At 44.5% G+C, this 27,311-nt stretch overlaps 2 protein-coding genes across 3 annotated transcripts; one reads left to right on the forward strand and one right to left on the reverse strand.

The window, feature by feature from the left end:
* The first annotated feature begins 1,398 nt into the window (after positions 1-1,398).
* Positions 1,399-6,341, forward strand: serpine3 (serpin peptidase inhibitor, clade E (nexin, plasminogen activator inhibitor type 1), member 3). The gene is made up of 8 exons (XM_072685290.1): positions 1,399-1,678; positions 2,325-2,552; positions 2,632-2,844; positions 3,167-3,365; positions 3,948-4,048; positions 4,139-4,225; positions 5,321-5,404; positions 5,994-6,341. Exons 1-8 carry the CDS (start codon positions 1,414-1,416, stop codon positions 6,044-6,046), a joined length of 1,230 nt encoding a protein of 409 aa, XP_072541391.1. The 5' UTR covers positions 1,399-1,413; the 3' UTR covers positions 6,047-6,341.
* Positions 6,342-7,225: 884 nt separating this feature from the next.
* ints6 (integrator complex subunit 6) lies at positions 7,226-24,428 on the reverse strand. Of its 2 annotated transcripts, XM_072686654.1 has the most exons (18): positions 23,966-24,428; positions 23,693-23,770; positions 21,639-21,788; positions 17,995-18,084; positions 17,232-17,415; positions 15,721-15,840; positions 15,496-15,644; positions 15,132-15,284; positions 14,200-14,332; positions 13,536-13,630; positions 13,280-13,390; positions 12,945-13,160; positions 12,397-12,523; positions 11,767-11,909; positions 10,906-11,080; positions 10,403-10,771; positions 9,654-9,747; positions 7,226-9,316 (listed from the first exon to the last, which is right to left on the reverse strand). In XM_072686654.1, exons 1-18 carry the CDS (start codon positions 24,074-24,076, stop codon positions 9,223-9,225), a joined length of 2,592 nt encoding a protein of 863 aa, XP_072542755.1. In that variant the 5' UTR covers positions 24,077-24,428; the 3' UTR covers positions 7,226-9,222. The 2 variants fall into 2 exon arrangements, with proteins under 2 accessions (XP_072542755.1, XP_072542756.1); XM_072686655.1 differs by lacking the exons at positions 7,226-9,316; positions 9,654-9,747; positions 10,403-10,771; ... (2 more) ...; positions 12,397-12,523; positions 12,945-13,160 and having other exon boundaries at positions 13,302-13,390; positions 13,536-13,601.
* Between the last annotated feature and the right edge of the window lie 2,883 nt (positions 24,429-27,311).

Below are 27,311 nucleotides of genomic sequence, written 5' to 3' on the forward strand. Positions count from 1 at the left end.
CTGTAGAACCAACACACTGGTTGGGATCTGTGAAGTGTAGTAGTGCAAGAAATACAGAACATATTATAATAGATATTTACATATATATATAACTCTATACTATATATATATATATATATATCCTAAGAGACATAAGAGACATTTCTATTATTTATAGATATGCATATTATATGGATTAAATATAATATTCTGTATAGTTACATATAAATATTTGTAATAATAGTAATATATTGTACATAGACTGTTATTACATATATGAATTATATATTTTTTTTCTGTATATAATTTACATATATTATGTTATGCTATATATACAAAACAACAATATATAATATAAATTATATAATATTATATAATTATGTATACAGTCTAGTACAGCCTTTGGGTGCCCCTGGTTAAATAACACATGATGTGAATGTTCATAATTCATAATATATTTTCAGTTGGAATTTTAATAAACATTATAATTAGTAGTAGTAGTATTAATGATAATAAGATTAATAATATTAATGATAATAATCATTATATACAAATATTTATCATTATATTTATATCATTTATTGAATTTAACATAAAAAATAAAACACTGTTCATATATTCATTATTATTTATATAAATGATTTAGTATTTGATATATTAATTATATTATTATAATATATGTATTAGAGACTTTTGCACAAGCTGGTATATGTATGATCCCATGTCCTTAGACTGTATAATAACAAACCTGCATTTGTGTGTGTGTGTTTGTGTGTGTGTGTGTGTGTGTGTGTGTGTGTGAGAGAGTTTTTCTTTTTCCCAGCCCCAGTCCGGATTTGCTGTTCGGTGGCATGCCTCCCTCTGCCTGTCTCCTTATAGTGCCGGAGGGAGGTGGGAAGTCTAACGGAGTGGTACGGACATCGCCGCCCGGAGACCACAAACACGGAGCTCCCTCTTTAAACACAGTCTCATGACTGAGCCTCGATCAGCTGTCCACGCGTGGAGGAGCCAGGAGCATATGTACACTTAAACAGCAGGCTTCGGTCAGCGCAGGTGTGAGGGGGTGCTTTCCCCTGCCAGGGCTGCCAGGACGGACAGGCTGTAACCAGGTGAGGTGTTTGCCAGGTGCTGTAGCTGGTTTGGGTGTTGGCTGCTGTTCAGTCAGTTGACTGGTGTTGGCTCGTGGGTAACAACACTGTTTGATGCCCTGGTTGGGCAACCGCACCGTAGGACCCTGAAGTCTACATTCTCCCACCTGTGGAACATGACTCACATGTAAGGCCTGAGACTGCTCCTCCACCCAAATGGTCTCCGGTCAACAGTGGTGTCCTTCATTGACAGGCAAGGTCACTTGTAGTCATTCCCTGACAAATCTGTGTGTGTGTGTGTGTGTGTGTGTTTTCCACTGCAGCAACCTTTGTACTGACTGTGGCCATGCGGTGCCTGTCGGCGACCTCCTTCCTCCTCTGCCTGTGGCTGGTGGAGCGAAGCCGTGGCAATAGCAGCTTGGGCAACAGCCTCAGCGAGCTGCACACGGAGTTCAGTGTCAGCCTCTACCAAACGCTCACCGAGACCGAGAACAACTCCAACCTGATCGTCTCTCCAGTCAGCATTTCGCTGAGCCTGGGGCTGCTCCAGTTGGGAGCCAGGGGCCACACCTTGGCGCAGCTGCAGGAGACCATGGGATACGATGTCCACGGTAAGTGACGGCTGAGAGAGTGTCTCTGTTAAATGAGCTGTTAACTTACAACCTACAGTACATGTCCAAATGTTTGTGGACACCCCTGGCACCCCTGTAATGAATGCTTTCAGCTACTTTAAGCTGCACCCATTGCTGACACAGCTTGTCTAGTGCCTGTAGAGATGTACGGCCAATAGATTAGGACTCTCTGAAGGAGCAGACCCTTCATGACCCTATTGGCACCATGCTGCCTAATAATGCCAGGCGTGGGCTAGTAGAGGGGGATAAAGCCCCCCAGCATTGAGCTGTGGAGCGGTGGAGGAACTGTGTTCTCTGGAATGATGCATGATGGAGCTCCATCCAGTACTTTTGAGAAGTACTGACTTCGCAATGCTCCTCCAGAATCTACTAGAAAGCCTTCTTCTTCCCTGGACAGTAGAGACGGTTACTCCAACAAAAGCCTACCCTTGATGTCACTTGCAGGTGTCCCAATACTTTTGTCCATATTTGCATTATTAGCTACACTCTTAAAACTACACTCGCTACAAATGGTTCTCTGAGTGGTGCCGTAGAAGAACCAGGTTTGGATCCATAAAGAACACTGGTAGCTGGTTCATTTTGCCCCGATCTCGTTTCCACTGACCGTCGTCTTCTCTGCCCCTAGATGCTCGAATCCAGGAGGCGGTGTCTCAACCCCAAGGTGACCTGGGTAACTCCACTCAGGGAGTCCGACTCCAGCTCACCAACATCCTGTTCATCCAGAGTGGGGTCCAGCTTCTTCCAGCGTTTACCCAAAGCGCCAGGGAATGGTACAACAGCAGTCTGCTCAGCGTGAACTTCAGCCGGCCCAATCGCACGCACAGTCCGCTCCAGCAGGGGGCGCATGGCAAAGGTGAGCGACACTCCACTGGCAGAGCGGTACCTAATCTGAGGTGTTTTGGTGAAGCCGTCTGATGGTTGGTTCCTCCCAGCAGGCGGGGAGGACGCAGAGTCTGGAGACCTCGAAGGAGGGGCTTTGTGGGGGGCTGCTACACCTCACATGGCCCTGCTGAGCCAGGTGGTGTTCCAGGGTGCCTGGCAGAAGCAGTTTCTCTTCACTGAGACGCAGAACCTGCCCTTCACCCTTTCTGACGGCCAGACCGTCAAAGTGCCCATGATGTACCAGTCAACGGAGGTCAACTTCGGTGAGTGACCGAAGTGACCACTAGTAGAGAACGGACTGAAGCATATGGAAAAGAAGGTGCAGCCAGGCGCTTCCAATGGTTCTTTGAACGGCGCCATCGAGGAACCGCTTTTGGTTCCCTGACGAATGCTGGTAAAAGAGATGTGAGAGCGTGGAGAACCTTTATCATGGTGAAGAAGGTTCTTTAGACCTTTAAAAGGTTCTTCACCCTCACAAATGACTTGGTCTGTCCACAGTGGATGGATGGAGTGGGGATAGGTGATGTTGGGGCAGGACGATGGTGGTGTATCACACGATCTGCTGATGTTCACCTTTCTCCGTAGGTCAGTTCCGCTTGCCCTCAGAACATCGCTACACCGTGCTCGAGCTGCCGTACCTGGACCGCTCCCTCAGCCTGTTGGTGGTGTTGCCAAGTGACAGGAAGACACCTCTTTTGCAGCTGGAGGCTCAGCTCACAGGCCACGCCGTGGCACTCTGGGATACCGGCCTGAGACGCACAAAAATGGACGTCTTTCTGCCGAGGTAAAAAACTACTGTCTGAATGCATCTTCATACACCTGGCAAAAGTATTGGGACACCTGCTCATTGTTCATTGCTTCTTCTAAAATCACTTTATTACTAAATCAAATAGCGTTAGTGAGGTCAGGATGTTGGATGGATGATCACCACTCCACCTCAGCATCCCCACCTCCCCCACCTCCCCAACTCATTCCATTCAAAAGTACTGGATGGAGCTCCTCCACCATCATTCCAGAGAACACAGTGCCTCCACTGCTCCACAGCTCAATGCTGGGGGGGCTTTATGTACACCCCTCTAACCCACGCCTGGCATTATTAGGCAGCATGGAGCCGATGGGTTTAATAGAGTCCTATTCTATTGGCAGTTCTTTTCTACAGGGACTGACTAGACAAGCTGTGTGTGTGTGTGTGTGTGAGCATGTGCACATCTGTGTCAGCAATGGGCGTAGCTTAAAGTCGCAGAATGCATTCATTAGAAAGGGTGTCCACAAACATATGGACACATATGTAGTGCGTCTCCCGTCACTTGTGTTGTATTGCAGCGCTGCCTTTCGTAATGAGCTCGTGATTTGCTGTGCTGTCCAGGTTTAAGATGCACACCCGGGTCAACCTGAAACCGGTTCTCCAGTCTCTCGGCATCTCCGGCGCCTTTGATCCCTCTGCTGCAGATTTCCGAGGGATATCGGGTAAGACGGTTCCTCCAGCCTCAGTCTGGAACACGCTCAGGTTCCTCTCAGCGGGGCTTACTGGTGACCTTGTGGTCGTTCTCTCTACAGAAATGGAGGGTCTGTACGTGTCGGAGGCTTTCCATGAGGCTAGGATGGAGGTGACCGAGGAGGGTGCGAGCGCAGCAGCAGCTACAGGTAAAGTGAAATTTTCTTCGTTGTCCTCTCCGCTCCATCCAGGTGTTTCTTGGGGGTGGACGCCTGACCTTGACTCTTTTAAACTTGCCTCTGGTCACTGTGGGAAATGAAACACTCCATCTTTGGCACATCTGACCATAAACCGTTCTTCCAGAGGGCTTTCCAGCTACATGCACCTGTGTCTACATGCAGCCATTGGTTAAACCGCTTAAGTCCCGCCTTCTCACCCTCACTATTGGTCTACATGTACCTGCATCTACATCAACCATTGGTTAAACCTCTTAGGTCCCGCCTTCTTACCATCACTATTGGTTTACATGTACCTGCATCTACATCAATCATTGGTTAAATCGCTTAAGTCCCACCTTCTCACCTTCACTATTGGTGTACATGTACCTGCATCTACATCAATCATTGGTTAAACCGCTTAAGTCCCGCCTTCTTACCATCACTATTGGTTTACATGTACCTGTGTCTACATGCAGCCATTGGTTAAACCGCTTAAGTCCCACCTTCTCACCCTCAATATTGGTGTACATTAACCTGGACCTACATCAACCATTGGTCAAACTGCTTAAGTCCCGCCTCCTCTTTACCACTATTGGTCTACATGTACATGCATCTACATGCTGATCTTAGACATAGTCCCGCCATCTTACTGCCACTATTGGTCTACATGTAACTGCATGTACATCAACCATTGATTAAACCGCTTAAGTCCCGCCTTCTTACTGACACTATTGGTTTTACTAATTTTAAGGAATGAAAGAAGATAATTTAGCAATATAAGCTATTAATGCATTTATGCTCATTATCACAGCTGCATGACTTTACAGATGTTTACCTCCCTCATACACTGAAATCTGCCCCCGCAATGCCACAACGTCCTAACCATGACGGCCGGACGTCCCCAGTGTCCTCTTTTCTGCAGACCAAACTATGGTGACCCAGTGCTTGCCATATCAGCCACATGATATCTTGCAAAAGCACTGACTCCTGTACCTGCTGTATGAGAGCACCTCCACCCTGCCTGGATTACAGGCCTGAACAGCTGTTTTCCTTGGTTTCACCGACAGTCCCTTGTTTCTTTTTTAGCGATGCTGCTACTGAAAAGGTCCAGGGCTCCTGTATTCAAAGCGGATCGGCCATTCCTCTTCATCTTGCGGCACATAAACAGAGGTAATCATGATTCGTCACTTCAGAACCTTTATTAAAGGTTATATGTCGATATATGTCCAAATGTTTGTGGACACCCCTTGATAATGAATGTATTCAGCTTCTGTAATGTAAATCTATGGGATAAAGACCCCCAGCATGGGGCTGTGGAGCAGCAGAGGAACTGTCTTCTCTGGAATGATGGTGGTGGAGCTCCAGACAGTACTTTTGGATGGGAAGAGTTGGGGAATTGGGGATAATGGAGGTGGGGTGGTGATCAGTCATCTTATTCAACATCCTGACCTCACTAATACAATGCAATTCAACCCTCCTCAAGTCTTCTTCCCTGGACAGTAGAAAAACAATGAATGAGCGGGTGTCCCAATACTTTTGTCAGTATAGTGTAATTAGCAGTTAGCATTCTCCTCCAAGCGTGTTGAGCACCAGTGGCGCTCCATTAGCAGCAGGCTAAAGTCTGAAAGGATGTATAGGAAGTGCTTACTAGTCTTCACCCACTAACCCACCAGTTTTTAATGTTATGTTTTATGTTTTAGTGCTGTGTCCAACAGCCTTCTAACAACTGACCACTACTCTGTTTTTTCCTCTACTGCAGGCTCAGTGCTGTTCATGGGCAGAGTGGTGAATCCAGCAGAGCAGGTTCATTGAGAAGACCAGCAAATACTGTCCACAAAACACACACACACAGCATGCAGCCTGTCCACAAAACACACACAGCATGCAGCCTGTCCACATCTCAAACACGTTCATACTTATTTGCTTAAACCTTAAAAAAATGAATAATGGTGCGCGCGTGTGTGTTTGTGTACACACACACACACACACACACACACACACACACACACACCTACATAAATTTCCCCCACTTCCCTCACGTGGGAGTCGGGTTATTGTTGGGGACCACCCCGAGGGTTCACTGACACTTTCAGGAAGAGGGACAACACATTTGTACATATCTGTAAATAAACTTTTAATACAGCTGCTTTTTTGCACCCAAGCGTCCGCAGTCCTTCATTTCCCTGTTTAAAAAATTCTCACGCCCTCAACAACTTCATAGAAGTGCACTTCCAGGAGAGACATCGGGCGAGGGCACAGGGCGTGTAAAACACGGGCAGGGCAGCAGAAACCGGTTAGCGTGGTTTTGTTCAGACCGCAAGACATCCCACAGTCAACTTTCAGCTTCACTTTAGGACTACAGCAGAGGTTGGTTTGTTTCATGATGACGACAGTGAAGGTGAAGGCATGAGTTTGTCTAGGAATGTCGTCCCCTCACTTTCTTCAGCTCTATTGCTTTCAATGGTACAAGAGACAATGGTAAAAGTTGGTGGTCACTGTAATAAAAAAATAAAAAATAAATAATAAAAAAAGGTACTCCTGAGACGTTACGCACCATAGAAATGCAAGACAGTCAAAAACTGATGGACTAAAGACAGCAAGGACAGAAGGCCACATGGGTGACGCTGTAATGTAATGACCTTGATGCAGTCATTAGAGGTGCACAGGTAATAGGACAAGACCCTTGAGGAACCCTTGAGAGGTTCTTCCCTTTGAAACTGTGGAGAAACTCATAAAGGTACTTTATGGAACGTTCAAGAAAAAGAAAAGGTTCGTAGAAGAGCTCATTCTTAATGATGATAGCTTAAAGTGTACGTCGGTCAGATACAGTCAAGACGATTCTTAGCACTGGATGGTAAATATGGTGGCCCAAAGATCTTCTAGGAGCCTTCATTCAAAATAAAAAAAAAAAAAAAAAAAAACGGAGGAATCCCAAAAGCTCAAAAAAACAACTCACTAACGGTCCTTACAACAAAGAGGGTTTATTTGAATGGTTATTCACAATGTAAAATAGAAACTTTATTCATTCAAATACTTACAAAAAGGCTTCTGCAAGAAACATCCTTTAAATAAACTTTCAATTTGATTATTTACATTTTTACAATCTACTCAAAATATTGTTCTACAGGAGCCTCAGAACTGGTACAGACAGCTGTATGGCAAACATTTGGTCCCTGTGTTGAGGTGGAGAGAGTGTGTGTGAGTTTGGTGAGGATGGAGGAGGGAATGTATTATTATTTATTAAAAAATAAATAAATAAATGATGAAAGGTGGGGTGGAGCTGAGACAGGAGGGGGTTGTCCAGACCTGGACTAAGCATTTAGACTTGGTTAATCGTGTAGTTCAGGCCATTCCTGTGCATCCTGACCCTGGGGCTGGGCGCCTCGACACTCTGCAGCAGTGTCCCTTGAGGAGCACACCAGGTCAAATTCTCCAGAGTCCAGCAGGAGAAGCGTGTCCTGACCAGAGAATGAACCAGAGCAGCCAGTACTCCTCAGATTTACCATTCTGCATTCAGAACCAACAACCTTGTGACTTGGCCTGGCTGGGTGGTTTTAGGGTAAAGGAGTTACTGGAGGGTTCCCAGCTCTACAAGATGTCATTCAGGTCATCAGCTAAATACTAAGGCCTTCCAGCATGCAAGAGCAGAGAACAGAACCCAGAACTGTGCTTGGTCCAGAGCCTACATCAAGGTCTACCAGTGTGCGATTATCTCCCAAGCATTAAGATCTTCTAGAACGTTCACCCCGTTCATTCACTTCTAGCATGTTCTCCTCCATACGCTGTTCTAGGACACACTCCGTCCCTTCATCCAGTTCTGGAACCGTGTGGATGACCGAACCACCACCCTCTCATACTGTTCCAGCATATTCTCCACCACCCACACTGTCCGAGAATGCTTTCTCCGCATTCACACTGTTCTAGCACGCCCTCCTTAATCAATACTGTTCCAGAACGTGCTCCATCAATTCGTACCGCTCCAATATGTTCTACCTCACATTTACACAGCTCCAGAACGATTCATCCAGTTCTAGTGTGTTCACCACCATCCTAGCAGTTCTTGAATCTCCATCCCCCACCATCACATTGTTCTAGCAAGTCCCATTTCATTTGCACGGCCCAAGAATGGACGGCTCTCATGCTTTCCCTCCATTCATACAGATCTAGAACGTTCCACGCCACTTTTATAGTTCTCAACCCTCCACATGTTCCCCATCTCAATTCATACTGGTGGAGCATGATCTCCACCAACCACTGTACTACAGCATTCGGGTATGTTCTCCCAGATCCGGCCTGTACTAGAAAGCCCCTCCACTAGTCAACGTTTCAGCATGTTCTCTATTCATGAAGGTTCATCTGGCCCGTTTTATTAAATTCAAGTACAAGACAGAGAAGAAGAAACCGGGACCACTGTCTGATGGGGTGGGATGGGGTGACCGTGAGCTGGAGTCCAGCACGGTTCAGCATTTTTGCTCTCAAACATTAACTAAGGACTGTCTACCAACCTCTACAGACTAATTTAGCCTTTAAACTCTAGCATGGAGATCAGACTGGCGATCGGTGATCAGGCAGTGACCGCTTTAGAGTCTGACGAGAAGGAGAGGACTTTGTATTAGTGGCCAAACACTAGATTGAGATCATTGGTGACCAGTGAAGGACTAGAACGAAAGCTGGGTGACAAAATATATAGAAAAATTATAATAATAATAATAATCAATTTATCTTTGGCTTAGGATAGAGCAGGGTGATAAGGAAAACTTAGGGAAGAGAATGGCCAAAGAAACACAGACAGGTCCGACAAATGGAAGAAGGGAAAAGAGAAGTAAGAGAAGTCTGGAATACTATTCCACTTTGCCTTTGCCCTGAGGTTGACTAATGCAGTGCGTTTACTCCCGCTGCCGTTATCCACTCGGTCCGCTTCATTACTGAGGCACGACACACGCCGACAGCATGCCCGTGTGCCTCGGGGTCCAGAGCAGAGCGGTCGCTCAGAAGCCGTCCAGATGGTTCATGTTGTTCGCTCGCAAGTGAATCTCTTCTAGAAAGTTCTCCAGCTGCTCGATAAGAACTCGCTTTTTGAACCTGTGTGTGAAACGAAAGCAGATGTTGGAACTCGATGAAAAAGGACAAGAAACCCTGTTTAATCGTCGGGGTTGACCTGTGCTATGGCACCGGCGAATGGCTATGGCTGTCGAACTGTCGGTCCAGCCAGCTACTCCCCTTAATTTCTACGCAGTTACTTCACACTGGTGGACGGGTTCACTAGAGTGCCCTCTATAACCGCTAAACCCAAACCCATGCAGTAGGTTCAGTGTTCCGGAAACACAGAGGATGCCCATGATCTTTCTCAAAGTGATGAACTGCCATTTAAACACAAACCACTAATGAATGAACTGAAGTGCTGAAGGGTGCTGCGTACCTGGCCGCCTCTTTGATGATGTTCTGTAAGAAGATGAGCCGTGTTTCTAGACTTCCCTGGATCTGCTTCAGGAGGTAGAAGATTTTCTCATACCCTGCACAAGAGAGAGACAAAGGCCATACATTTCAACACCGGTGTTCTGAGCCCTTACAGATGAATCTCCGTGCCTTACTCCAGTGCAGTCTATCTAGCAACGGACATAAACCAAGGCAGGTCTGTGGTTTAGATGTTTTCACGCCGGTCCCGGATGCACGAGTACCGGACCCAGGACCAATTCTGGGCTCGTTTTGGAGAGGAGCTACTTATCGCTGGTTTGCTTTCATACTAAAGAATTCCATGCTGTGGAACCATAGATCGATTGCATTTTTGCAGTGCTTTCTATTAACCAATTCCAGGAGAACCAGAGATTGGTGCTCCGTGCTGCCCCTGGGCTAGAAAGCAGCTTTCACACTTGACCAAATATAGAGAATTCTCAGATCAAGTGCCTCAGGGGCCGGGGGAAAAATAAAATAAAATAAGAATAAAATCAAATCAAATCAAATCAAAGTATTTTAGAACAGATAACTTTCTCCACCCTTCTTTTTTTTTTTTTTTACAACCTTGCGATTTATTTAGTCCTACTAAATGTAAGTCCTGTACTTAAAAGCGTTCTATAAATAAAAAAAATAAAAAAAATACCACAGGCCAGCCTTAGACTGCATCATGACTACTTCTGTGATCTAATTTATTAACATGATGAAAGCACTTACGCCTGCCAGGTTTCCGGATCTCCTTGGTGATGAGAACTCGGAGCTCTGTGTTCAGCTCCTTGCCTTCCTCCTTTCGGATCTTCTTCAGCTGATTAGGGGAAGGATAGCGCCGGGTGACCTGCTCGTCTTCCTCCCCGTCCACAGACAGCTCCTCCTCGTTAGACTGGCCGTTCTCCTGCATGGGCTCCTGCATGGGCTCCTGCTGCTGCTGCTGCTGTTCCTCCTCCTCCTCTTCATCCACCTCCAGGTGGTTCCTTTGCAGGTCAGGGGGCGGTGCCGCAGACTCCGGAGAGGGTTCCAGATCTGGGGTGGGGTCTGGCTCAACGTGGCCTACGTGGTTCCCCACCGCAGAATGGTTGTTCTCTGGAACTAGATGTGATTTCATACATGTCAGGAAAATGCAGATCCAGGTACTAGATAATTAATAGATTATGCAGAACAGGGTAGTGTGCTGGAAAAGGATGTGGCTGAGGCAGGTAGGTACGGCACGGTTGTGTGCTCACCTCTAGGCGGAGTTTTATTCGGTGGGGTGTATGCTCGCCCAGGACGCAGGAGAGGGGACATGCATCGCCTGCGCTTGGGGGCTCCCCCTCCAGCGGGAGAGCTGGGCTCACCAGGACGCTTTCCTTTTCCCTGAGTGCCCGTCACAAACTCATCTGCCTCATCCACCATCATTGCCTGTGAAGAACGAGAACAAGGTTCAAACCTTTAAACGCTATATTCTATTCATACACAACATGGACAAAAGTATTGGGACACCTGCTCATTCTTTATTTCTAATGAAATCAAGGCTATTAAAAAGAGCTGATCCTGCTTTTGTTGGAGTAACTGTCTCTACTGTCCAGGAAAGAAGACTTTCTATTAGATTTTGGAGAAGAAGCATTGCTGTGAGGATTTGATTACATTTAGGCACAAGAGCATTAGTGAGGTCACGATGTTGGATAAATCACCACCCCACCTAATCATCATCCCCAACTCATCCTAAAAAGTACTAGATGGAGCTCCACCACCATCATTCCAGAGAACACAGTTCTTCCACTGCTCCACAGCTCAATGCTGGGGGGCTTTATACCCCTCTATTAGCCCACGCCTGGCATTAGGCAGCATGGTGCCAATAGGTTCAAGATTTTGATCTACTCCAGAGAGTCCTATTCTATTGGCACTTCTTCTTTACAGGGACTTGACAAGCTGTGTGTTCGAATTTGCACACCGAATTTGCAAACAATGTATGCAACTTAAAGTAGCTGAATGTATTCGTTAGAAGGGGTGTCCACAAACATTTGGACATACAGGCTCTGTGTATTCTAGATTTATTCCTAGACTGCCAGAGGCACGTGATCAGTATAAAAGGAGCATGGCTGTACCTTCTTATCCAGTTTGAAGGGGTTGCCGAAGGTGTGTAGCCGCTTGGGCTGATCTGGATCTGCCTCTCGCAAGGGGGAGGGGCACTGTTTCAGGAAATCCTGATAGTTCCCCATCTGTGCTATAGGCACACTGTGAATCTGATCTAGAACAAAGTCAAAATAAAAGGGAATCAAACAAATGTTCAGAACCCATCCAACCCCCCCCCCCCACCAGCCAACACACACACACCCGTCCAAACCGACCCACCTCCATTAAGATACCTTCACATGCATAACTCTACCTCTACTCTGGAGAACAAACCACTGTTCAGTATGTAACACTAGAGGGCGCCTGAGAACATCAACAACAAACAGTGGTCTAGGACAGGCTTGTGATTTGGAAACAGCTCAGTTTCCTACTTCAGAACAGAATAAAATGTCAATTTCTGAACTTTGCAACCATGTCATATTTACACTGACTGCTTCAGTGAGTGCTCTCCTTGGTATTAAATGGTATTAAATATGTGAGAATAGTACTATTTATCTCCTTTCACTCCCATTGATTAAAGGCCCTCTCGCTCACAATGCATTCTGCAGTGTTTTTGTGAGACGGTAAACGAACAGGAAGTGGCTCAGCTGATCCTGGTTTACCTTGATCCTGGCCCCTCAGATTACACACGCTGGCATTCAGAAGGTTTCGCCTCATGCGGCTCAGCTGGTCCAACAGGTGCTCTCTCGGTATGTCGTATGGGTTTCGCAAACCCTGCGGCTTCAGGGCCTACAAGCAGAGACAGACATGCTGAGGAAATGAAGTCATCACAGCAACACACACATAATACACCCACTGTATGGAAATATACACATCTATTATTTATAGAAAACTAATCAACTTTAGTGACGAGACTTTAATAGCCTGGAAACTTCGGGAAGATAAAATCCCAACTACCTCCAGCTCTGGATGTTTTATCTATAAGCTTTAGGACTAGGAATGGGAACCTGTAATTTAAATGATGAATAAAGGCTTAAATACAAAACAATCAATTAAAAATAATGAATAAATATATAGTAAATAAAAAAATAATGCCAGCTGATAACTTCTCCGCCTCTCTACAACACTCTCTCTCACTCTGGTCAAGCCTGCGGACATTGCGACCATACCTTCAAAGCGCCCAAACCTAAATGTTCAGTGTGAGGCTGACCTTGTTGAGCACCGCGAGCTGGAACCCTGAGAACTCTTTAGGGTTCAACTCGATCGGCAGAGCTGGCCCGTCCCCGACGATGCTCTGCAGCAGCTGCGTGAAGTCTTTCCTGTGAGCTAGCGAGAGGGCGGAGCTTTTGGACCGGAGCTTAATCCCGGCATCCGGCCCAGCCTTCTTCCCGACCAGCGCGCACACCCGGTCTGCTTCCACCTTTGCCTGGAGAGCAAGAGAAAAAAAAACACCCTTTACATTGTGGAATAAAAGCTGGTAATCATATAATAATCAATCCTAAACAACGGCAGTACCCACGTATGTCGAATAACAGCTTTGCGTACCTGCTGGCTGAGCTTCTTGAGGTAGGACACCACGCTGTAGCTCAGCCCATACTCCATGTTGTCTGCCAGCAGGTTTGGAGCTCCCATCATTCGCAGCGCCTTCCTCAAAGGCTGAAACCATCCAGAGACGATTTACATACAACCTCTTCTTTTCCATCATTTTACAACTTATTTTAATGCGATGCTTCATAAATTAAATGTATTAATTTGTATGTTTTATTAAAAAGGCTGGCATGTTGGTCAGGACGGCACTCACCGTGATGTAGTACGGCGGCATGGTTTTCAGGTAGGTTTCAAAGGACTGGCGCCATTTCACTGTGGGCTTGAATTTGTGCACTCTAATCAAGTCATCTAGTAGCACACAGTCAGAAATGTAATACAGATATATTTGTTAAAGGAAAGCAATGATCAAAAGGATGAGGTATACACAAAAAAATTATTTGGCCATTAATGAGCGATTTAAGGGGGGTTGGAAAAATTACTGCAAACATTTACAACCAGTAACATCCGTATATGTAAGTCAGAAGATATCCATGTAACCACGTTTTCCACATCTTAAAATTTAATTCCTTGTGAGTTAAACCACCCAAATAAGTAAGGCTGGCCCCCTTACAAGACTTACTAGAACCAGTCTAGCCTCTGCCTTCTGAATCGCATCCTCACCAACATGTCCTACAACAGTAACGTCACTATTCTAGATGGATACCGGACCCTGGTAAAGCATGTCCCAGACTGCCTGTGCACATCACTAATTTATACACATCAATCAACCGTGATACTAAAATGACCATCAGCCTCAACAGGAGGTCTCAGTTACCGTTACTGACCCAGATGTTCAACCTCCCCTACAGATGAGCCTACTTCACTACTCATCGCTGCATGACTAAGTAAGGACGTCAGTTAACGTGAAACAGACTCACCGAGGAGGGGCAGAACCACAGGGTAGTTGTAGGGCATAACAAACAGGTTGACGCAGTTGAGAGCAGTGCTGGCCTTCAGGTAGCCAAAGGGCTGACCCAGGTCACCGTATTTAGCACTGTTACTCACGAACACCTGAGGATTAAGAGTGGCATTGTTAGAGCAGAACCAGGTCTTCAGCATATAAACACACGCAAGAAACAGACCGCCACACAGACCGCCTTTCATAATCCCAGAGCAAGTGTGGGGTCATTTCAACAATCTAGGTACAAGTTAAGGTTTGATAAGAGCGAGTGCTGGACGACACCCTGAACTACGGATGTAAAAATGTCAAATATGGTGGTTCGCTTTATCCCGTCAAACGGTCAGCTCACGGCCTAAACGTCTAGGCTGTAGATCAGATATGCTCTCTACTCCTTGATCACTGCATCTGCAGAAAGAGGCAGCTCTGGTATACTTGCTGATGACCAGCTGTCTTCCACCGCTCATGCTGCAAACCCGACTCGGACATTCTCAGATCTTTCCGACAATTAGACCATCTCGACCAGCTTGTTCAGCCTCATCAGCTCCTTCAATTTCTCCAGCGGCTTCCGAGGTTTAGCCCAGTCCCTGATGTTGGTCTACGAAGCCAAAAATGGTCCATCTGCCATCTTCACCTGATTCGGTTCTTCTCCTTCTCCACAGGCTCTGCATTGTGAAGTAATCTCCAGACTCGGGTTCGAGGAGTTGAGAAGTTGTGTACTGCTTGTACTTCTAGTGCGGCTCATTTCAGCTCATGGCACAGGGTTGCGGCCCAAAGGTCTCCTGACTTCAGGGTGTGTACAGCCGCTGGTTTCGGATATGTGGGGAATGACTAGGCCATGAATGTAAAAACCTTACCTCTACAACAGCTGCTAAGAGTTTTAGAGAGTGTGTGTGTGTTTGCACACAATACCTGCCAGCAGGTGTGTGGAGACTTCCTCTCCAGTATGTACTGCGTGAGGGGCGATGGCTCCAGTTCATATTTGTCAAACGGAACCTTATCCACCACCATGGGTTCCGCCTCCACACAAGAGAACCGCACCTGAGGATGGGCCATACGTGGAGGCTGCACAAGGACACACAAACAAATGTACACAAACATCAATAATCCACAAGACAAATCACTGTACTATTCAGCACCAACCAGCCAGAACATTAACACCACCCGCCTAACACTGTAGGTCCCATGGACTCATGCTCCCTTACAAAGGTGTGGACAGATGATTGTGCAAGAGACAGACAGACAGAGAGAGAGAGAGGACGAGAGACATACTTACCAGAGAAGGAGAGTTCTGGTCAGGCCAGAAAGACTCTGGAATGGGCCAGTGGCCGACAGGAACGCCCGTTTTAGGGTTTGGCCGGACATAGATCAGCCTGTGACAGCTGTGCCATGGCTGAGGTCCACACTTCACATCCACTGGACCATCTGAGGAGGGGGGGGGGGGGCAATGACTTCTCTTGTCCTTTTTATTTATGTAAAGGTGTCTAGCGTACTCCCTTACCTTCAGCTGGGTCTGGCCCAGTCTTTTCGAAGTTGATGACCACTCCACTCTGAATCTTCTGCACCAGAGACTCCAGGCACTGGTTCAGCATACGCTGGGAAAACACGCTGTAGGAGCGGCCTGAAGGAGAGATATTTGAAAGGTTTGACGAGTTAAAAAAGTTAACGTTTAAGATCTTAAACAATTGCAGCGCTACAAAAAGGTTATGAAAAAAAATGAGCAAAATTGTATTAAAATGAGGAATTTCAGTGTCAAACTGTAAACATGAGCTTTTCATTTGTTTTAGACTCATTTAATGAATTTTCTTTGTTTTAAAGTTTTGATTTTTCCTTTTCATCCATTTTCTCCTCAATCTGGATCAATTACCCATCCCATACATATCCCCCCCCATAACATGCAATGCTACCGACATTGGGAGGGTGGAGGCCGACACACGCCTCCGCCAACACATGCGCAGCCAGCCAGAGCCTCTTATTGCAAACTGCCACCAGTGCAGCACAACACTGGGCAACCAACGCACCCGGAGGAAAGCAGACGCCAGTGCCGGCCAGCACTACACTTGACTGATGTGGGGAGAAAGCACCATCTACCCACCCTAGAGGGAGCAAGGCCAATTGCATCATCTCCTTAATGGATGAAGCAGTATGTTAGGGACGTGCTGAGACAGAACCTATAGGCCAACAACTGATCAAAAAATTTATCAAATTGATTTTAACTGCTTTAATTCCACTGTTTCATGTCAATTTAAGCAATTTATATCATTTACATAATTATTACAGCAGATTCATTGAGTCACTGAACCACAATGAGGTCACAATGTAGAGGAATCTCCACCTCTGTATCGTGATGCGTATCGTATGGCCAGACCTAATAAGTACAGGGGTATTTCAGCTGTAGGGATTTATAGTAGCTGAAGAACAGGACAGTCCACCCCCCCCCCCTTGTCGTCTCACACGGTCACCTCTGAGTCTTTTTTTTCCCTTGTCAGTTCATTGCTCCCTCACGCACAGACAGGCAGCATATTGGAGGCCCATTGTGCAGAGTATGTGATCAGCAGTATTGTGCAGTACTAGGCAGCGCATTGACCCCTCTCTCTGCTCCTTTGTTCAGTCTCTGTGTGTGTGTCCGTTACTCAGCTGTGTTAGTCAGCATACCTGAGCCCAGTACAATCTGTCCTCACCTCCACTCAGCAATTTTCTCCCATTCACTGATCCCTCACCATTTACACCCCACTGAAACACAGCCTAACAAGTCTCATTACAGAGAGCACAGTTCTGCACGACTCCACAGCTCAACGCAGGGGGGCTCAGTAACCCTCTAGCCCACTCCTGGCATTAGGCAGCATGGAGCCAGTAGGTTCAGGATGTTGATCTGCTCCAGAGGGTCCTATTCTATTGGCAGTACTTCTCTCTACAGTGACATGACAAGCTGTGTGTGTGCGTGCAATGGGTGCAACTTAAAGTAGCTGAATGCATTCATTAGAAGTGTGGCCTTTAGTGAGGACAGCTCACCTCCTGTAACCTCGCACATGGGTGTGACAGGGGAGGCGTCAGGTGGGACGCCGCCCAGCGGTTCCGGCTCCAGAGAAGCATGGCCTGGGATGCGGAGGACCAATGAGAAAAGGCGCTGGTCCCAACGGAATGGCTCCTTGGTCAGCTCACTGCCTGGCAATGGCGTCGTCAAGGGTAAATGGAGCTGCAGAGACAAAAACGAACAGTAATGAGAGGTATGACTCTACCCTGTTCTTTCCTCCACTGTCCAGACAGGACTACAGGATTATCAGTAGGGGTGGGTATGTGACTATGATATTTCATCATATTGTGACAAATTGTATGTAATAGTTACATACTCAAAGTATGTAGTGCATCATCAATACTTTCAGTACTTAAAGAAACCTGACCAACGATGTTTCATTATACAAAAGAGAGAAACTCGTGCTGTTTAACTGGATGGAGTTCAATGAAAATCCCGGTATGGGAGCGTTTTTGAATAGCACATTAAAATTCACAGCTGCAGGTAAATTTTGTCTGCATGATGAAATCTTGCATTAAATGTCATTAAAATGTTTTTAAATATTGTGATTTTTTTTCTGTATCACCCAGCCCTAATAATCAGAGTCAGAATGAATAATAACATATAAACAACTTTTTAACCCCACAGCCGTCTACGTAGACACACAATCTGAGTGGAACCCGGGCAAGACTAACAGAACGGAGGAGTGAATACACAGACAGAGAGAGTGCACAGGGTTCCCCCATGCAGAACACATCTGACCTCGTCCTGCACCCCGCAAGTGCTGGTCAGCTTGCTGCCGTCAGTAATTGCCACGATGATGGCAGGCTCCAAGAAGAATGGGTTTCTACCCTGCACAGAGAGAGAGAGAGAGAGAGAGAGAGAGAGAGAGAGAGAGACACACACACATCATTCATTCCTGTTTAGTGAGTGACAAGTGAAGTAACAATATGAAGATATTCACTGATATTAAAATAATTGTATAATAAATGAACATATCGTTAATGCTTAAACACTGAACAGCTGCACCTTTCATTACAGAGTGTTATGAATCCTGCTTAATTAGATGAAGGGCTGCATATCTGTCAGTACTGATGAAATTGCCTTCACATATTGTGATTAGAGGTGAGTGATACAGATCTTTTTTTATTTATATCACAATATTTAAAGCCATTTTTACGATATGCGATATTTCTCAATATTTTGTCACAGATAAACTGCAATTTTTAAAAAACTGCTATCCAAACACTCTCCCATACTGGGTACCATGATGGTTACTTAAAATATGCTGCCCTCTTCTGAATTAAATTAGACTGATTACACTTTGTAATGAACCGTGCAGATAATCCGTGCTCTTTAAGCATTGTGATATTAATGTTACACTTCATCATAAAAGAATATCGTACCATAATAACAAAATTCATCACGATATGATAAAATAGTCCAGCTCTAATTGTGATACAATATTATTTACAGATCAGCCAGCCCCATTTAAGAGCATTAGATGCTGCAGATTCTTGCTATCAGTATAATCTAGGGTTGGGCAATTAATAATAATAAAAATAATAATAAATAAAAACTAATCCACACAGACATTCAGAATCTCCTATGGATGTAATCTTGGTTTTATGTTGGGTTTTTTTCCTGTTAGTACTTCCCCACATGTATTGTCCTCTTAAACATACTACCACATGTTCAGTCCAGCCTGTCCAGTTTACAAAATGAAAGTAACATGGATAATTATTTTACTCCATGGTTAGAAGCCTGCAGCTGCTTCTGTACACTGCGGAAATTATTCTGCGTAAATGGATGAATGGACTAACAGAAATGCGCTAGATCAGATAGAACTTTTACATGAATAAACTTTACAGTAATACACATTATTACATTCATTGAATATACATTCATTTATAGATCTATAACCCTCATAATTATATAGCTATAACGATCATTGTATATATTGTGTATATATATGTAGTGTGTGTGTAATATATACAGTGAGTCCAAGAAGTATTTGATCCCTTGCTGATTTTCTTCGTTGGCCCACTAATAAAGACATGATCATTCTATACTTTTAATGGTAGATGTATTCTTACATGGAGAGACAGAATATTAAAAAGAAAATCCAGAAAATAAATCTAAGGAATATATATTAATTGATTTGTATTTCATGGAGTGAAATAAGTATTTGATCCCTTAGTATTCATTAGCAGTTCTGGCTTTTACAGACCAGTTAGACACTCCCAATCAACTTGTTACCTGACCTGAAGCCACCTGTTCTCACTAATCACTTGTGTGAAAAACACCTGTCCACAGAATCAGACAGATCACACAGATTTCAAGTCTCCAACATGGGTAAAACCAAAGAGCTGTCACAGGACCTCAGAGTCAGAATTGTTGACCTTCACAAAGCTGGAATGGGCTACAAAAAGATTAGTAAGGTGTTGGATGTGAAAGTAACAACTATTGGTGCAATTATCAGAAAGTTTAAAGAGTATAACATGACAATCAACAGACCTCGGCCCGGTGCTCCAAAGAAGATTTCGCCTCGTGGGGTGGCAATGATGCTGAGAACAGTCAGAAATCGTCCTGCAACCACTCGGCAGGAGTTAGCAAATGACCCGAAGGCAGCTGGGACCACAGTTTGCAAGGAAACAATTGGCAACACTTTGCGCAACAATGGATTCACATCCTGCAGTGCCCGAAAGGTACCCCTGCTGAAGAGAGCACATGTGGAGGCGCGCCTCAAGTATGCCAATGATCATTTGAAAGATGAACCAAGTTATTGGGAGAAGGTTTTGTGGTCAGACGAGACCAAAATTGAACTTTTTGGCCTCAATTCCACCCGCCATGTGTGGAGGAAGAAAAATGCTGCCTATGACCCCAAGAACACTGTGCCCACCGTCAAGCATGGAGGTGGAAGCATAATGTTTTGGGGGTGTTTCTCTGCCAAGGGTACAGGGCTACTTCACCGCATCACTGGGAAGATGGATGGAGCCATGTACCGCACAATCCTGAGGGACAACCTCCTCCCCTCTGCCAGGGATCTGAAAATGGGCCGTGGTTGGGTCTTCCAACATGATAACGACCCTAAACATACAGCAAAGGCAACAAAGGATTGGCTCAAGAAAAATCACATTAAGGTCATGGAGTGGCCCAGCCAGTCGCCAGACCTCAATCCGATCGAAAATCTATGGAGGGAGCTGAAGGTCAGAGTTGCCAAGCGACAGCCCACCAACCTTCATGATTTAGAGAGGATCTGCAAAGAAGAGTGGGCCAAAATTCCCCCTGGTGTGTGTGCTAAACTTGTGGTTAACTACAACAAACGTCTCACCGCTGTGCTTGCAAACAAAGGCTTTGCCACTAAGTATTGAGTGTGTTTGGCAAGAGGGATCAAATACTTATTTTCCTCATTGAAATACAAATTAATTAAAATATATTCTTTAAAATTATATTCTGGATTTTTGTCTTGATATTCTGTCTCTCCATGTTAGAATATATCTACCATTAAAAGTGCAGAAGGATAGTGTCTTTATTAGTGGGCAAACAAAGAAAATCAGCAAGGGATCAAATACTTCTTGGACTCACTGTATATATATATATATATATACACACACACACACACACACACACACAAATGAAAAGCAGTAATAAAAATAATAATAATAAAATAGCAATCTCTCTGTGATTGTGGACTATCCCTCACTACCATTTTTTTTCCTCTCAAACTGGAGCTATGAGGCTACTATAGCTAGCCCATGAAAATGAGGTGCTTTCCCTTTTACCGTAACAATAATAGTTACACTTCCACTCATCTCAGCAGCCCTGCAGTGGTGCTACACAGCTAAAGCAGTACCATCCCTGATAATGCACCAATCACACACCTTCCTCAAACCACATGAAGGTGTAGAGTAATCTCTAACTGTCTCGATTATGAGGTTTCTGACACGCTGCTGTCTGTAATCCTGGACTCCATACACCACACAGCCTTTACCCAGGTTTATAGAGAACAGTGAGTCCCACAGGGCCATGTGCTCAAAACCACATGAGCAAGTCTCTGTCTCAGCGATTACTGAACACCTCCACACGCTCCGAGGTAACTGGCCGAGGTTAAAGATGAGGTACAGCTTTCATTCATTTTTTATTCATTTCTTTTTTTTTTTTTAAAGGAGCCTTTAACTACTTTTGGGTAAACCACAGCTCTTTAAACTAGCTGTCGACCTTCAACATGTTGTAATTTCAAAACGACGTGACTGAAACCACGGGTAGCCAGGGGGTGTGGGGCAGGGGGCTGTGTTGGCACAATGTGAGTCTATGAGATGCTTGTAAAACTGTAAGGGGGTGTGTTTGGGGGGAGGGGGGGTGGCTGAAGAAACTTTGCCACATGGTCCTCGCTGACAACGTACCTGTCCATAGTTGTCTATCCCTGAAACTAATCGGTTGAGGTTGAGCAAATCAAAACTCGTCCTTAAAGTCTGGCCGAACGGCGTGAGTCCGATGGCCTGCAGGTTCCTCAGCTCCGTCATAAACGTAGCATGGCTGTCTTTCCACCCCGCCTGGAGAAACAGCAACAGAGGGAGGGTTATTCCAGCTATATCACAAAAACATGTGTAAAAGCAGTTTTAACACACAACAATTAGTGAAACTTAATGAAAATCAGCAGATTCTTAAAAACTACTCAACATCTGCTTAACTTTACCTAATTAAACCAGTCTAAGTACTAACAATATTGTATAGCTGGGCAATAAGACGATATTTTCTCATATTGTGATACATTTTGTTATTGTGATAAACACTGTGCATTTCTAAGCATATCGAGGATATTGTTAGTGCTTAATATAATAAAACAAACAAACAGAAAAACATGTTTCATGACAGTGTAATTAGACTGGTTTAATTAGATGTAATGCAGCAGATGTTGAATAACAATTACTGTACTCATTGCAAGACAGTAGAATCTGCTGCTCCTGATGTATTTAGTCTGCAATTACACATATGGTGATAAATATTGTGAAAAAATGTCTTTAAATACAGTGATCTAGCATTTTTACCACATCGCCCAGCCCTAGCATACTGTGCATCACATTAAAACAATTTATCACTACACGACAAAGTATCGTCATATCGCCCACCTCTAATGGACAGCATGCATCAGGTGTAGGCTCTCGAAGAACCAATAGAACACCGCTTTCTAAGATCACTGAAGAACATTACAAAAAAATGGGTTCTGCTGTTTTAAATCAATTGATTCATTTTCGGCACCACGTAGAACCCTGGATGCCAAGTGTACCAATATCTGAACCATATAACTGAGCACTGAACCCTCCGAAGACGTCCTCCTCGGACGTTCCTACCCAACAACGCTGGAGCTTCTGAACTTGACCTGCTTAATTGGTTTGCAGCCTAAAAAAAACCTTAATAAACTGGAAAAGTAATATTATATTTATATTAATTTTATTAGATGTGCATTTGTCACCAAACGAGGGCAAGTATATTGGACATTACTGCAACAAAACCCAAAGTAGATTATGAGCGTTGACGAGCAATGTTTTTATCCAGTAAGAGCTTCAGGAAATCTAAAAGAAAGCCATTAACTACAGGCTGACTGTAGTTTCCACGCTGCTGAATAACTAAACTACATTTAGCATTTTCTCTTTTTTTTTGTTTTTACTGACGCCACAAGTAAAGATCTGGCAAATCCATGGTGCATCGCACGGACCACATGGGAAAACAGTGATGCTCTGCGACAGCGACACTGCGTGTACTAGTTTAGGCTTTCAATATACCTATATATATACACAACACCTGTGATGCTGAGGTCGGTTCAGACGGGCTAAAATTGTTGATATCACCATCTACCTTTAATCCCACTGAATTTTAATCACGTTACAGAGGCCGGAACATGATTACTGAGAGTTCTGCCCGAGGACTCCGGAGGTATCGTATTATTATTATTATTATTATTAGGGTAGCAGTGAGAGTTGCCCCTGCCCAGGCAGGAAGCCCAGTATGACCACAGCATGATCATAAGAGATCTAGCGCTGTATAGTTCACATATAAAAGTCTTTATTATTATTTCGGCTGATCCAAGTAACCACCAACCCTGAAGCACCACCAGCATCAGGGGGACATGTTAGACAGGAGGGTGGAGGGGTTGTGCTTGTCACTCAGCAAGCTAGTCTCTACCTAGAAGTGATGTTTGCAAGAAAAGCACCCACACACACACACACACACACACACACACACACACACACACACACACACACACACCAGCAACTCCAGCCCTCCACACATCCTCACCCACAGTGCCTTCCTTAAAATGTCGGCCATGTTTAGAGAGAGATACTGATGCTTGTCAGGATGTTTACTTTTGTTCTCTACAGCAATTCCCCAAAGATTAACCCCCTCGGTCCTCCTCCCAGCCTCTCCTGCGGGGAGAGAGAGCACACTAGCTAGCTACCTTGATTCCAGCTGGAGCCTCCTCGAAAGAAACCAGCATGTATCGGTCTCCTCTGCTCGCCGGGTCCCTGCTCCTCAGCTGCGGGGAAAGGGCGATATAAAGACGGGTGAAAAATACAACAGCGACAGTTCCACACGTTAGTTCAGGTTCTAGATAAGAGGCAGCGCGCGTCTCTGCATGAGCGCAAGACCGACAAAGCAGCTCTGTAGCCCCGCGGAGGGAACGTTAGCTGCCGTTAGCTCGCTAGCCCGGCTAGCTGGAGAGTAGCATTACCTTCAAGAAAGTCTCAACGGCACCTTTGGCTATATCCAGATAGGTAGTGCCCAGATGGGAGCGCTGGTTCATAGAGGCAGACGTGTCTATCAGGAAAAGTATCACGGGCATGGTGTTGATAAGGCCACGTTCTGCATGGACCGAGTGTCTGTATGGTCGGCCGAGTGGAGGGAGGAGGAAAGGAGCCCAAATGCCCCCACGGAAACCTTTTGTTCGCCTCCTGTCGCTCGCGTCTCCACGCCGCTAGCAGCCTAGCTAATGCTAACCGACTCGCACATTCTCAAAGTGTAAGAACAGTCAGTGGAGATGCTCGTAGCCTTATAAAGTCAAATAAAGCTTTAAAAAAGACCCCCGGGGACACGCTTATTGATTCACAGGGGAAAGCAGATGTATTTTTGTTGGCCTTTGGAAGAACTCCCTAACTTTCCTCCTTACAACTTTCTGCCCTGGCCGCCTCCATGACTCTCCCTACACTGGAACTCCAGGCTGCGGGTCCGCCGGTTTTACTCGCCGAGCGGTGCTGGCTCCGCCCCCTCAGCGCTTCGCTTTACCATGTGCTCAAGAAGGCCGAAGCTGATTGGTTTGCTGCAGCCAAGTCGTTTACATATTCAAATAACGGCCTTCGCTGTCGAAGCACGCATGCGCAGGACATGGTGTCTGGAATGTGGTGGGTAAACTGACCTGCAGTTGGTAGTGAGTGAGAGTTTGGGGTCAGATCCCAGTTTATGCCTTTGGTAAACCCACTGGGATCATTTGTGGGCCTCTCTTCTAATTATATAATGCAACAGCAATGTTAGCGCTCAAAAGGTAACTTGTCTCGGCACAAGCTTTACCAGGCGTAGCTTTAGACTTGTGTAAAATGTGTGCCATTCGGAAGGTGTTAATTCAGGTAATGTTCATATTAGGTTCATATCAGAAAAGGAGGGAAATGTGATCTAGAGCATTGATTTAACTTCTGATCTCATGGGATTTTTCAGAACAACGGTCTCTGAATGGTGTGATAAAAAAAAAAAACTCCCCCAGCTGCATTTCTGCAGACAGAAACATCTTGTTGATGAGTGTGGTCAAAAAGTCAGCAGAAAATGACCAGACTGGTTGGAGCCGACAGAAAGGCTACTGTAACTCAAATAACCACTCAGAAAAGCATCTCGGGAGGCTTGACACGTCCAACCTTGTAGTGAAACTACCTCCACCATGTTTTGAAGCTGTGCTTTAGCCTGGCTAGCTCTCACTGTGAGCTGTTGATGAAACTACCTCCACCATATTTGGAAACTGTGCTTTACCCTGGCTAGCTCTCACTGTGAGCTGTTGATGATGTAACTACCTCCACCATGTTTTGAAGCTGTGCTTTAGCCTGGCTAGCTCTCACTGTGAGCTGTTTATGTAACTACCTCCACCATGTTTTGAAGCTGTGCTTTAGCCTGGCTAGCTCTCACTGTGAGCTGTTGTTGAAACTACCTCCACCATGTCTGGAAGCTGTGCTTTAGCCTGGCTAGCTCTCACTGTGAGTTGTTGATGAAACTACCTCCACCATGTTTGGAAGCTGTGCTTTAAGCCTGGCTAGCTCTCACTGTGAGCTGTTGATGATGTAACTACCTCCACCATGTTTTGAAGCTGTGCTTTACCCTGGCTAGCTCTCACCTGTGAGCTGTTGATGATGTAACTACCTCCACCATGTTTTGAAGCTGTGCTTTTAGCCTGGCTAGCTCTCTCTGTGAGTTGTTGCTTGGTCTGCTTCACAATAGTGCGCTATTACAGTCAATACATATGTAATAAACACATGTAATAACAACATTGTGCACTGTTTATTTTTTTGTAGAAATAGCTTGGCCACAACATGCTAACATGGCTGGCTAATAAGGAATGGAAGCACATATTGATTGTTTCCATCTGAATCTTGAAACACAGCCCGAAAACATCACACCCTCAGACTCTGTTAGAGCACAATGGGTCAGATATTTATATCAGATCTATCTGACACAGCCTGGATGAGTCAGTGTCGGGAGGAGAAGCTCGGATTATAATAGTTCTTCCCTCTCAGACTGCTTCTCTTCACCACAAACAAGCTTAGGATGTTCGCTTGTTCCCTTCACACTAAACAATAGGATCTCTCTATAGACGCAGCGTCCGGTAAAGCTGCAGATCTTCAGTACTAGATCAGCTGGTTCAACTCTGCATGTTCTGGGAGTGTCTTTAATCATTGAAGTGTGCAGCGGTGATCCCTGAACCACTCACAGCTTCCTCCCATCTGTTTCCTTTGAATGCTGCGTCTTTATAGCAGCTCTTTACCTCACACACTCCCCCACACTCACTCCTGCACACACGTCTGCAGTCCTGTGCAGAAGTGTTGGTCAGATTGCATGGATAGTGGCTGTAGGAAATGTCCTCTGCATAGGGTCAATTAGGGTCACAGGAAACCTGGATATTAACAAGAACTACAACAATATAAATAAATGAATAAATACTTTAGTGTAAACACATACCAGAAATCAGACAACATGTAGCCTACATTCTAAGCTGTTAATTAATGCAACATATTTAAATATATTTATAAATGATAAAATAATAAAATAGTAATAATATTATGTGCTTCCAACAAAAAAGCTAAAATAAAAGAAACTAAATTTATAATGATACATTTTGCATGCAGAAATAATATTGTAATAATGGTAATAACAATAATTCTAAGAGTCAAAAACGATCCGAATACAATCTGTGTACCCTGGTGGTGTACAGCTTTTACGGAAGCATGATAAAAGACAATGTTTCACTTTCTATAATGTTGGGGTCACTCTAGGAGAAGTTTATGATATCAATTTCAAGCTTTTTAAAAAATAAAATAAAATAATGAAAACATAATAATTTTGCTGAATAAAATTTGCTGCTGTTAAACATGGGGGTGGGTCATTTTTTTGACCCTTAACACAACACAAGGGTTAATGAACAGAAATGAGTAATAAATAAACATATGTAACCTATGCTTTGTTGCGTTTTTATTGAAGAAAATTAAATAACATTTTTAAAAGGCATTTCTGTGTACAAAAATAATATGTAACCTATGTTGTGGATGACTTTTATTCTATCAACAAATAAATGAATACAAATAAAAACACAAAAATACAAATAAAAACAAACAAAAATAAAAAATCGTAAATGTAGTGGGATACAGGAATAACAACAATAAAAATACTAAAAATAAATAATAATAATATCTGAATAATAAGCAACCTACGGTGTGAGGCCATTTCAATTAACTCTGCTCTGTTTTTTAATTATAATAATATTATATTTAAATATAATGACCAAATATATAAGCTTAGACCAGCACACTTTCACAATTTTAACC

This window comes from Salminus brasiliensis, chromosome 8, assembly GCF_030463535.1.
Source record: "Salminus brasiliensis chromosome 8, fSalBra1.hap2, whole genome shotgun sequence".
In the NCBI taxonomy this organism is placed as follows: domain Eukaryota; kingdom Metazoa; phylum Chordata; class Actinopteri; order Characiformes; family Bryconidae; genus Salminus; species Salminus brasiliensis.